General features: G+C 58.1%; 1 protein-coding gene across 2 annotated transcripts in view; it reads right to left on the minus strand.

Annotated features, from left to right (window-relative positions):
• LOC132008063 (tyrosine-protein phosphatase non-receptor type substrate 1-like) overlaps nucleotides 1–4,631 on the minus strand; it is a 38,455-nt gene extending 33,824 nt beyond the window's left edge. Inside the window, exons 1-2 of one of the 2 annotated variants that reach the window (XM_059386455.1) lie at nucleotides 4,407–4,631; nucleotides 3,294–3,381 (exon numbers count right to left, since the gene is read on the minus strand). In XM_059386455.1, coding sequence (XP_059242438.1) covers nucleotides 3,294–3,372 — 79 coding nt within the window. In that variant the 5' untranslated portion in view covers nucleotides 3,373–3,381; nucleotides 4,407–4,631. Of the gene's footprint in view, nucleotides 1–3,293; nucleotides 3,427–4,406 lie in introns of those variants that run through there. The other variant, XM_059386454.1, reaches the window with a different exon arrangement.
• Between the last annotated feature and the right edge of the window lie 7,806 nt (nucleotides 4,632–12,437).

A 12,437-nucleotide genomic window follows, 5' to 3' on the forward strand; every position in this document is an offset into this window, starting at 1 on the left:
AGATGGGGGGCTCTGGTGGAAGTCACATGGCTCCCATGAGCTGCCACTGGCAAGGGGCTCTTGATGTTTCCATCTTCAGTGTGCCTTCCAGGAAGCGACTGTGACTCAGGGAAGGGCTCCTGCCCCAGAAGGAACTCTTGACAAACCTCCATGTGACCCCGGAGGGGGCTCCTCTCACTCCTTCCAGGCTGGACTAAGTCCCCCTGCCACTTACTCCTGAGACAAGTTACTTCTCCAAGTTGGGATTCGATTTTCCTCATCTGCAAAATGGGGATAAAAAGCCACCTCACGCTTTGTTTTCCTGACTAATGAGATGACATAGGCAGGCCCTCAGCGCACAGTCTCGGGTGCTGTTGCTGTTACCATTCAAAGACATGGATTCTCCTTCTTCTCCACATGTGGTTCCCATCAGGATCTCAAACATGCCAAATGACTACAAATACAGATTGAATCACACCACACCACGGGTCTCCAAGGAGTTGGTAAAGGAATACTTCATGACCAGAAAGGACCCAGAGAACACCATGGGTTTAAAAGAAACTTCCAACAGCCAGAGTCCATTGGGGTCAAAGAGCCCCCCACCCCCTTTGTCTTCTTGAGAAAGAGGAAATGAGACTAATTTCACCAGTTAGGAAAGTACACAGGAGCCACCGCCGTGTCCCCCTCTACCAAAGGGTCAGAAGGTCGCTGGAGAGCCCAGTTGGCCCCCAACACCTGAACCCCATCTTGGCCTGGCCTCCTCTAGGACAGGGGGAGGAGCCAGGGGGAGTCACCGAGATCTACCCAGTAGGGGCCCCAGAAGCCCGTGACCTCAGTGGGACCAAGCAAAGAGCCTGCAGAACGGATGCCAGGTGCTGTGGGGCTGCCCAGGTGTCCCCGAGACCCTTGCCCTACTCCCAGGCTCCGAATGGCCCTCAGAGAGGTTGTTTTAGGAAACAGGCCTCACGTCGGCTCCAAGAACACAGGTTGGTGACTTCACTGGCATCTTTTTAGAATTTCCCTTTGGCAGCATTTGTGCTAAAAGCAATCTTTAGTAACTTCTTCTCCTGCCTTCCCCAACCCAGATAATTCACATGACCGGCCCCCTGCAAGCGGTGATCATGTGGGGCCCCAGCAATCACATGACACACGCCCCCCCACCCCACCAGGCTGACAGTTCTTCCTGAGACATTAGTAGTCATTCAATCTCATGCCGCCTTCCTAAGCCTGACATTTGAGTTTCTCACTCGAACAAATCTATTTTCTTGGAAAATTGGACAACTGCCTCCTTCTACCTTCCTGCCCTTCTGTCCTGCCTCTCTTGTGCTTTGTCATAAACTCCACGCTGGGAGCAGCCGAGGGAGGGGGGGCTGCCGCAGCCCCATCCGGCAGCCAGACCAGGTGAAGCCCATGCCGGGGCCCAGAGTGTGACCAGAAGCCCGGAGGACACAGAGGGAAGGAGGCTGGCAGACTTCAGCTATGACGGCGACACCCCACCCCTGTCCCACCACCCTCGGTCAAGAAATGTGTTCTCACCTCCTCAGATTTATTTATTTCAAAGTTAATCTTGGCCCCTCTGCTGCTCCCACTTTTTCAGGCCATTGATGCTGAATGGATTGGAACGGAAGTTTTATGGCCTAATCTTTACCATTTTATAGATTGTTTTTATAGGCAAAAAGGGGAGATTTGCTCACAAGAAGGGTGTCGGTGTTCCCGGCCAGCGCCCCAGGAAAGGCAGGCTGCCCATCCGAACACTTGCTAATCAGCCTCACCAGGTCATTTGCCAGAAACTGAACCACGGGGTCCTGGCTGGAGAAGGGTCTGGAACAGGCATTTAGAAATTAACTTGGGCCCCATTCCCTGTGTCAGGAAAATGAAGTACTTGTGAGAGACACTTGTGCATTTCCAGGCCAGATCCAGGAAGGACGTGGGGCAGGAACTAGGACTTCCGCAGGGTGGAAAGGGTGGCTCGGGGAGCAAGAAGTGGATCAGACTGGAGATGCCACTCACCAAGCAGACTTGAAATGTATCAGTGTTTCCTTCCGCCCAGCCAGGACCCAAACATACTGGGAAGACCCGGGGTGGGGTGGGGGATGCCTACGTAGATCCCTGGGGTTCTGGGGAAACTGCAGGGCAGAGAGAAGCTGCTGTCCACCCCCACTTCTCCCTCCACCCACTCTTTGCTAGTTCTCCCTTCCTCACTGCTATCAGATGGTTACCAGTCTCTAGGCAAATGCAAAAGGAGGGGTGTGGGGGGGAGGTGGGTACTGAGCTCATCTTTACCTTCCTCCTAGAGAAGGATGGTGTGGACCCCTCTGCCTACAACAAGATTCCCCATTCTTCTCCCCCACCCCAACTCCTTTAAAGCCATTACACTGCCACCCAGGCCCTCCCAGGAGACCCATGGTTTTGCAAAACCCCTTTAAGAAGCAGGACTCCTGAATGGTGACCTCACCCCTTGGCGAACATACACGGTAGCCTTCAGAGCCTGCCGAGGGCTGGAGACAGCCAGGTGTTTGATGTAGGCCAACAAAAAGACATGCTCAGAGCCACAGGTAACAGCCCCACAGAGCACCTGAACTGCAGGGAGCTGCGTGGAAGCCCGGGGAAGGCAGGCAGGAGGAAGTGGGGGAGCCGGGAGAACAGCAAGGAGCAGACCATCTAGCAAGAGGCTTTGGCAAACCCAGGGACAATCCACCGTGCTTTCGTGCTTTCGCATTAGGATCTGTTGATCACAGCAGCTCACCCCCGGAGTTACTGCGGCCTCCCTTCCTCTCTCTCTCTGCCATACACACACCAACACCGTGTTGCTCCACGCACCAGAGGGAAAGCTCACTCTTCCTTAATGGCAACAGCCTGCTTCTCTTCCCTTCCAGGTAGCACCTGAGGGACCTCTGCCCCGACCCCCTCCTCTCAGACCCTGAAGTCAGACGTGCGGAAAGCATAAGTCCAGGGAAAGAGCTTCTAGAGAAGCCAGGGGCACCTAGCTCAGAAAGCTGCTGACAGCCTGCCTTCCCCATCAGATTGGGCAGGGGCTGGGTGGACCAACTCATCTGGGTACGTCCCACTGCCTAGCACTGGGCCCAGCACAATGCCCACACAGGAGAGAGGGAGAGTGGGTCCTACCCATGGCTGTGTGACCTTGGGCAAGTGGCTGGCCGTCTCTGGGCCTCAGTTTCTGCATCTGTAACTCCAGTTACAGACATGTCTCCCCTTACTACTGCTGGACATTAGCCCAGTGGCTCTCACTGGCGCTCTGGCAGGCCTGGGCCCGCAGTTGGGGGACGGCAGCCGCGGGGGGCAGGGGTGCTTACCTGTCCAGGCGCAGGACGCGGCCAGCAGCAGGCAGAGCAGCGGCCCGAGGCGGCCGGGGGCCGGGCCGGCGGGCTCCATGGGCCGCGGCTGCGGAGCGAGGAGGGAGAGCGGCGGTGAGTGCGCGCTCGGGCGGGCGCAGGCTGGAGCGGGGAAATGACTAAGGCTCCCCCCCCTTCCCCCCCCCCCCCCCCCCCCCCTCCCGGCCGGGCTCCCCCCCCCCCCACCCGGAACAGGCGCCTGGAGCGGCTTAGGAGCCGCCGTCACCGCTGCGATTTTCGGAGAACACCACCCCCCAACCCCGAGAGATCTAGAGACCGAGACGGGGAGAGACCCCAAGCGCGCGAGAAATAAAGCCAGGGAACGGCCAGGGAGAGGCGGCAGGAGAGAAAAACAGACCCGAGGGAGCCAGGCGGAGAGCCAGAGACACGGAGAGGCGAGAGAGGGGAAGAGGGGAGAGAGAGAAAGAGGGAGAGAGAGAGAGGGAGAGAGCGAGCGGGAGAGGAGTGAGCGAGGCGGCGCGCAGATCGCCGCCGCCAGCGCGGGAGAGAGGAGGACCGCGCGCGCAGGGGCGAGGGCAGCCCGCCGAGCCCCGCCGAGCCCCGCCGCGCCGCCCCCGCCGCTGCCCACCTGCCCCGCCCGGGCTCCTCGCGGCGCCGGCGGCTCGGCTCGGCTCGCTCTCGGCCCGCAGTCCCGGCCCCTGCCCCCGCCCTCCCGGCAGCCCGGCCCCCTCCCGCCTGCCCTCCCCGCCTCCCTCCTTCCCGCCCGCCCGGGGAGGCTGCGGGGCTCGGGCCCGCCAGCCCAGGGTCGCCCGCCAGCCGCGCGCCCGGGGGGCGGGAGGTGGGGAGGAGGAAGGTGGGGGAGGCGGAGGGCTGCGTTGCCCCCTCGCCCGCGCGGCGGCCCTAGCTCCCCCACGCCGGGCCCCGCGGCTGCAGCCCGGGGAGCGGCTCCGCGATCCCCGCCGCCGGCGCGCCTCGCGAGCGCCCGGGACCGGACGGGCCGCCGGCTGCAACAATGTGCCAGTTCGCGCGCCCGCGCCGCTCCCTCCCCGCTCCCCTGTCCCCCTGTCCCCGGCCCCCAGCTCCGCTCCGCTCGCCCGCCCGCCGCGCTCGGACCTGCGCCGCCGGCGAGGGCTAGGAGGCAGTGGGAGCGCCGCCGGGGCTGCCCAGAGGCCGGGGCCCCCGCTCCACTTTGCGCAAACTTGTTTTTCTAAGGTCAGCGCCGCGAGCTGGCTACATCGTCCTCTTAAGGTGGACTGGGGAAGTTGCGGCCGACCTCCTTCCCCCAGCCTCCGGACTCGGGGCCGCGGCTAGTCCCTGCTTCCCGCCGGCTGGCGAGCGGCTGGAGGCGGCACGGGAGTGGGGGTGGAGGGGGGACGGGGCGGGGGTGTCTGCCTTAGGCCCCTCCCGGAGTGGCCCTGCCCCTGGGCCCCAAAGCTGAAGGCCCCTCTTGAGGGGTGGGAGCAGTGGGCGCGCGCCCGAGGGGCCGGGTTCTTTCAGAGCTGGGCCGAGGTGAAGGAAAAGCAGGAAGTAAGTGAATGTAGGGGGAAGGGGGAGAGGAAGGAGAGAGTGATGGTACAAAAATAGCGTGTGTGTAGGAAGGACTTCAGTACTGCCTGGAAGAGAGGCGCAGGGAAGCAGGGAGGAGAAGGAACGAGAAGGGGGGCTGTGGCTGAGAAACCAGAGGGGAAGGGTCTGGGCTTCCCCAGGGGCAGTGGGCTCTCAGCCAGGTGCGTCTTTGTGGGTAGGGCTGATTGGGAGGGGGTACAGAAGGCCCAGGCAGGGGTGCGGGGGAAGAGGTGGGGCTTGAAGGCCTGGGATCCCAAAAAATGACAGACAGAGGGTAAGATGAGGGAAAAGGAGAGCAGGGGCAAAGGGCCTGGAGACAGAGGACAGAGCCTCCTGGTGAAACCGCTCTCTCTGTCTCTGTCTCTCTTTTTTCCCTGTGCTGTTGGGAGCTGTGCTCCCAACAGCAGCCGGGTCAGTGACAGGGAGTGGGGACGCTCTGGTCACCTGGCAAAGGGACGTGCCAGGCAGTAGGCGGCAGAAGAGTCCCAGACCCTCTGCTAATTGGAGGGACTGGGGTTTGGAAATTAGCTATAACCCATTTTGCTTCACAAGGCCTCAAGGGGATACAAATGAAACAAGGTGGAGGAAGGGCCAGCCCCAGAAATAGAGAGGGAGTTGAGGCCCAGAGAGGGAGTGCGCTTGCTGAAAGCCGCACAGCAAGGCCTGGGATAAAAACAAGGTTTTAATTCCTGATTTCCAGGTTGAAGCCCTTTGCAAAGTGCCCCCCGTCTCCCCCGGCTCCACCCCAGCCTCCAGTCAATGCCTGGTCCTGGCCTTGTGCTGAGCCTGGGGGGCCTGACAGGGTACACCTGTCACCTGCTGAGCATGGACCAGGCTCCCTGCATTCTAATCAGCCACCCATCTCTTCTGACTCTATAGACTTGAGAGAAATCCCTGACCATTTCTGTGCTCCAGCTTCTTCATCTGCAGTGAGGCTAATAGGAGGACCAACCTAAAAAAAACCGGGTGTGAGGATTAGATAAATTCATATTTGTACCGCGCTTCAAACAGTGCCGAGCGTGTACCAAGTGCTACGCGGCCTTTGATAAATAAGTAAACTGCTTGGCGCTGGTCCTTGGGAGCCCACAGGGTTCTGAGCAGTATTTGAAGTGTAGGGGGATTTTCTTTTCTTTGGGTGTGGGAGGTACAGCGACCCCCGCAAGGTCCCTGTCCACAAGGAATTCACATGCTAGTGGGGAGACAGATAAGTAGACAAGTAAGAAATAATTCATGAACAACGGAAGAGCATCGAGTGTGAGAAGCTAGGGCTCATTCAGATAAGCACTGGGCCTTCCTGAGATGCTGGGAGCTGAGATGCCAGATGGGGCAGCAAGGTGAGGATTTGGGGATTTGCTGTTCCAGGAGAAGGGAGCAGCAGGTATAAAGGCCCTGGGGCCAGCCTTAGTCAGAGGGGGTTAAGCCAAGATGGAGGAGGGTGGTCCAGCCCTTGCAAGGTCCAGCCTTGCAGACCTTGGTAAAAGTATTCTACAGATAGGAAATCATCGGAGGGTATTAAGCAGGGGAGCGCCATGGTCTGATTTATGGGTTTTAAAGGCCACTCTGGTGGAGACTGGAGGGTGGGCCTGAGGTTAGGGAGCAAGGAATCAGGACACCAGTCAGGAGGTGGTTTGGGGGTCCTCTTCATCCGAGGTAGGGGGGTAGGGAATCTCTGACTCTGTAGGCCACATCTGGCCAAGACTGTGAAGGTGACCACCCGAGGTTCCTGGGAAAATCCATCACCCAAATCCTTCTGGGGTGCGAGGAGGGGGCAAGAGCTGCTGCTGAAGGTCAGAGACGAGGCCGTCTCCTGGCCCTGGGCTTCCAGAAGGCTCTGCCATTCACCGTTCCCCAGCACATGCACACACAGACCTGCCTAGGATTAGGAAGCCTCGGATTAGGAAGGATAATAATTGAACCACCTGCTATTTACATAGCGCACCTTTGACAAAGGCGCTAGCAGGGCTGCCCCACGCAGGGGCCCCTTCCATCCTGCCTTCTGCCCCAGGAGCCCTCTGGCTTCGCCCTCCTGGTCCAGCCACCACAGAAAAAAAAAAAAAATCCTTCACTGTCAGGGCTGGGAGGTCATGGAAACCAATGGGCAGCTGGGTAGGCTGAGGTTGGGGGACAATTTGCCCGAGGTCACACAGAGAGATTATGGCAGATCATTGAGGTGAACCAGCCACCTCCAGAGGAGGCGTCCTGGGTTGCCCTGGATTAAAGTTGAACTGCTTTCATACATAGTCCCTTCATTCATGCGTGTGACAACATTTATTAAACACCTACCATGTGCCAGGCACTGTGCCCTATAGGGCCTGGAGATACAGCAGTGGGGGGGGGGGGGGGGGGGGGGGGGGGGAGAGGGCGGGTGGGGGGGGGGGGGGGGGGGGGGGGAGGGAAGCCAAGCAAAACCCCTGTCTGCTAAGAGCTGACTGTTGTTAGCAGGGGCAAACAGACAGCGTAGTGGTAAGGTGGAAATAAGGCTACAGGGAAACTAAGCGGGGAAGGAGCCCAGCAGTGCCTAGGAGAGGAGACCGGTCAGGCAAGGCCTCTGAGGATGTGATATTTGAGGGAAGGCTGAAATACTCGAGAAGGGAAGCCAGAGGTAGCCCCATCCCTACTCTGCTCTTCTCCGGCACTCCCCATGGGCCACCTGTCAGTAATCCTGGCTCCACCTTCCAGAACCAAACTGCCTCGCAGCGCGACTCCCACCTGGGCACCTTCTTGCTCCCCTCGCCCCCCTTTCCCCCATCCACTCTCCACTCAGCAGCCAGAGGGATCTTTTCTGGAAGTCAGGTGACATCCTGCCCCTGTTGTCCAGGGCCCATCCGAAGGAAGATTCCAAGGAGCATGGGAGGAGGTGGGGAGGGAATCAGGGGCTTTGAAGCCAAGACTTTGCCAATTTGACTGGTGTGACTCAGGGGAAAACAAAAATTTTTTTTTTTTGTGAGCCTCAGTCTCTCCATCTGTGAAATGGGAATAACCAGGCCCATGCTGACATGAAGGTCATGGTCTGTGTGGTGGGAGCAGCCGTGGTAGGAGTGAATTTGGAGTTTGAGCCTCTGCCCGTGCAGGGATGCCCTGCGTGTGCGCCAGGTCCCTTGACACGTGTCATCTCACTGAAGACCCAGCAACGGCACTGTGTTTCCAGAGGCACAAGGCAACCGGGCCAGCGTCACTCTGCCCAGGCCGGGACATGCCAGAACCTGCAGGGACTTGGCCCCGCCCAGGGCTCTGCTCCTTGCTTCCCAGAACCCTGGGCTGGCGTCAACAGGCAGGCCCGCCAGGCTGCCTGGGGCCAGTCAGGAGACTGCACTGCCAACCACCTAGTTTTCTGGGCAACAGGAGCCATTTGGAGTTAGAGGCCTCTGCTGTGGAGCCAGTACAATAAAAATAAAAATAGTGAGGCCTCCCCGGGCAGTCTGGACCCGGGGACCCACTGCCTCGGAGAAAGGAGCTCCCAATGAGCTGGCCAGCAATCAGGATGGGGACCAGCAGTGGGAGTGTCCTTACTGCACGCCTGCTCTGCTCCCTAACTATGTGGGGTCATGGCCAAGGCTCCCGGCAGCCATTTTATCCCCGCAGAAACAAGCCCACGGGACTGGAGTGACTCGCATCTAGTGAGTGGCTGAGGGGCCGGACCAGTTAGGATTTGAACCCAGTTCTCCGGATAGTAACAGGTCTTCTTTGTCCGGCAGCTACTCTGCGTTACAGACATGTTTTTGTGACGTGTTCAGACCACGCCGAGGAGGGGTATGGACAGGGCCCTCTTTTTACAGACAGAAAGCTGCCTTAGAGAGGTCTCTGCTCGCAGGTCCCCTGGCCAGACCACTCCGTGAAAAGAGTCACCTCTCCAAACCCCAAAGCACTTGACCCCCTTCCTAACTTGATTTCATCTTCCTGGCACACCACGTGACCTGCCAGGGGTTGGGGAGGGGGTCTTTATGGCATTTTGTCCATCTCCTGGATGAGTCACAGGTCAGCCCGGCCCCAGCGGCTCAGTGCTTGGCTCTGGAGGCACATCCTATGATGTAGATGCCAGTGCTGCTCAGGTTCGCCCTGGGGCAAATTACCTTGACCATCTCTGCCTCAGTTGCCTCCACTGCAGATTAACAGAAGCATACCTAAAACGTCTCTTGCAAGGGATGAGTTAATATAGGAAAAGATATTGCTGGCTTGCTGTTGTTTTCTCTTCCTTCCACAGCTCCAGGGCCTTCAACAGTAAACAGTAGGTTATCAGTAAATATGTATTCAGTTAAAGAGGTGACCTACCCAAGATGGCACGGTAAGAAATGGGCAGGGCCTTGAATTGTGGGGGGAGTCTCTCTGGGTTTGTGCTTCAAAGTGCCCAGCTTATAACCACCTGTCCACAGCACCCTGCAGCTTTTCCACCATAGCTGCACAGGGATCAGAGCTGCTTTTTTTTCCTACTGAGCAGGCATCATCGTCATCTGGAGTGATTGTTAATACACGGATCCCAGAGTTCCACCCACAGAGTTTCTGATTCAGTGGGTCTTCGGTAAGGCCTGGGAATGTGCATTTCTAACAAGGTCCCAGGCGATGCTGAGGCTGTGGTCTGGGGACCACGGAGCCCATTCCCAGCATTCCCGTTGGTGGGTTCTGTCTAGCCCTCTGTTTTCTGTCCTCCCTGCCCAAGGGAGAGCAGAGGGGGCAAGGGCATGGCTCAGAGATTGCCGCCGGTGCCCCAGAGCCGAGGGGCCGTGACAGATCACGGAGCCAGGGCCTGGGGGAGCCATGCTGTAATTAGTGCTTTCCAAGGGAAGTCAGCAACTAAGTATCTTGGCAGGCAAAGCAGGCAGGCAGCTCGCCTGAGCTCCTTAGGGGTGGGACCAGGCTGTCAGGCCCTAAACACTGTTCTCGGGCTCTGGGGCTCTGGCTCTGCTGAGAGCTGAGCCCAGCTGTGCGAAGCCAAGCTGTGCGAAGCCAAGCCTCCCCCAACACCTCTGGGTGGGGGTGCCCTGCAGGGTGATGATGCGAGGGCTGGCGTCCAGACAGAGAGCTGTCTGGCACTCACCAGGAGACCTGAGTTCAAGTGTAGGCTCTGCCCGTAGTCATACGTGTAGGAGCATGTACGGAGCCCCAGGCTTGAAGGACTTCAGCGGATTCTCTCATGCTCCTTACTCTGACTCACATGGCCACAATTCTTATCCCCATTTCACAGATAAGGAAACTGAGGCACAGGGAGGTTAAGGGTAAGCTTGTGAACAGCAGCATGAGACCCTGAATCCAGGAGTTCACATTCCCCGGCTGCTGCTCCCAGTCTCTGCACATTCTGGTTTCTACTTTGCTGAGAGCTGAGGGCCCCACAATGCAGCTCTCTCGCAGTCTCCCTCACCACCACAGGGCTGGCTCTGTGATTTCCAGGCTCCTCTAGGGCGCCTAGCCCCAGGCCTGTTGACTCGTTGGAGGCACACAAGCATCTGAATAATGAATGAAATAGTGAATGAACAGAAGTAGCAAACTCTTTCCAGTGGTGATGGGCCAGTATAGCTCAGACTGGGATGTGCTTTCAACCCCAGGCTCTGGCCGGCCCAGCAGTGTGATCTTGGGTGCCTCCCAGCCTCTGTGTCCTTATCTGACAACAGTTTGAGGGCAAGATTAATAGATAAAAAGGGCAGGGAGTGTATGAAAGAGAGAGAGAAACTAGGAGGAACGGCCTCTGAGAACCATGGCTGGTGCCTCCTTCTGTCCCGACTTCCCCATCTCAGCTCTGCTCATGCGCGTTTGCTAAGGTTTCCTCAAGCCCTCTCTGTCTCTCTTCCTCCTGACTCACAGTCCTGCCAGGTAGTAGTCCTCCGTCCTGCCAAAATAGACGCAGAATCTGACCACTCCTTATCGCCTATGTCGCCCTCTTACTCCACCACCTCCAGCTCTCACTTGGATTCGAGCAGTCACCTCCTCCCTGGCTTCCTGCTTGCTCTCCAGTCTCCCCATCCTGTTTTGCCTTCTGCCTAAACCTGCCATAGCCTTTCCTGTCCCTGTTACTTGCAGTAAAACCCAGGACTCGGGGTGGCCCCCAAGGCCCTGCCCGATCTCACCCATTACCCCTTCTCTTGCCCTGGCTCACTCAGCTCCAGCCATATGCATCTCCTCTGCATTCCTTGAATACCATCAGCAGGTGCCCACCTCAGGGCCTTTGCACTTACTGCTCCCTGGACGCAGAGCCCCCTCTCCTTGGATAGCTTCTAGCTTGCTCTGCTCTGTCTTTTCTTTTGGGTCTCTACTCAAATGCCCCATCTCGTAGAAGCCTGTTCCAACCGCTCTAAGACTCACATTATTTTTCATGCCCTTACCCTACTTTCTTTTTCTTGATAGCGTGTTACATATACCTCTTGGTTGCTCTGGCTTTCCCTCATCTCTGATTTGAGCTCCATGCAGGGTCTTGGTATTGGATCTCCAGTACCCGGAGCTGTGCCCACACAGAGCAGGGCCTCAGTAAAGGATGTAGACAGAGTGAGAGAGGGCGCCTAGCTGCCAGCAGCTCTGTCCGTGAGATGCTGGTTGCTTGAAAGGGGCGTGGGCTCCTCTGCCCCGACATCCCTGCATGGCCTGGGATTCCTCTAGGAACAGATGTCCTCACTGAACTTGGGTTTCCTTCCCAGGCATGGAGGCCAGGACTCCACTTGGCCTCATTCCTGTTCCTGGGAGGAAGTGTCTGTCCTTGGGCAGGAACTGGTCTGGCTCGCAGGGAAAGCCAAAGAAACACAAACCACTTTCTCCGCTCAGCTTCTGTGGTCTCGGGGCAGTGGGTGGCCATGCCAGCCTCCACTCCACCACTGCCTCTGGAGCAAGGACAAAGGTGGGATGAGAGTTGCCCCCACCCCCCACCCCGCCCCAGAGCTCGTTAAGTCACAGGAGCCTCAGGGCCATGCAGGGTTGAAGGCTGGGCTTGGAAGCAGATCTCATCTGGCCAGGGTTGGTTCTTCTCATGCCTCCCCACTTGGACAGCTGAGCGACCAGAAGCTCCGTGACGGGTGGAGGATAGCTGTGTGATGTGGAATCAGGAGCAAACGAGGAGATGAACCGACCCTTTGGTACCAAATCCCTTATGTGTCTTCTTTATCCCCAACCCCCCTTCCTCCCTGTCCCACTCTTAAGTGCCTGAAATCTGCCACCTGAAGAAAGTTGTAACCACCCCCACCCCCTGCCCCTGGAGCAGAGGAGACTGAGGCCCAGAGAGGGAGACCGGCCAGATTCGGCAATGTTAGCCTGAGTTTGCTCCCCTAGGCTTTCCTCTCCCAGCTTCAAGCAAATGATTAGGTTTAGTCACAAGGTACTTTCCAGGGTTTGGGGCAGAAGCGTGGCTCATATTTAAGGCCTTCTGAGCTCTGGTCAAAGTCTCAAATGAAAGAAATGATCAGAGAGACTCAGGAGCGGCTGGGGTGGGGCGGAGGGAGGAAGAACATGCTGGAGAAACATGAATGATGAATGGGCTCCCAGACTGGCGAACACTGCCCCTCACTGAGCGGGACTGGGAGCTGGGGACAGGGCATTGGGGTTAGCATCAGGGTGGGCCCAGGAAGCCAGAGCTGAGCTGCAAGGCCTTGGGCCTCACCACAG

This window comes from Mustela nigripes, unplaced genomic scaffold, assembly GCF_022355385.1.
Source record: "Mustela nigripes isolate SB6536 unplaced genomic scaffold, MUSNIG.SB6536 HiC_scaffold_25, whole genome shotgun sequence".
Lineage (NCBI taxonomy): Eukaryota > Metazoa > Chordata > Mammalia > Carnivora > Mustelidae > Mustela > Mustela nigripes.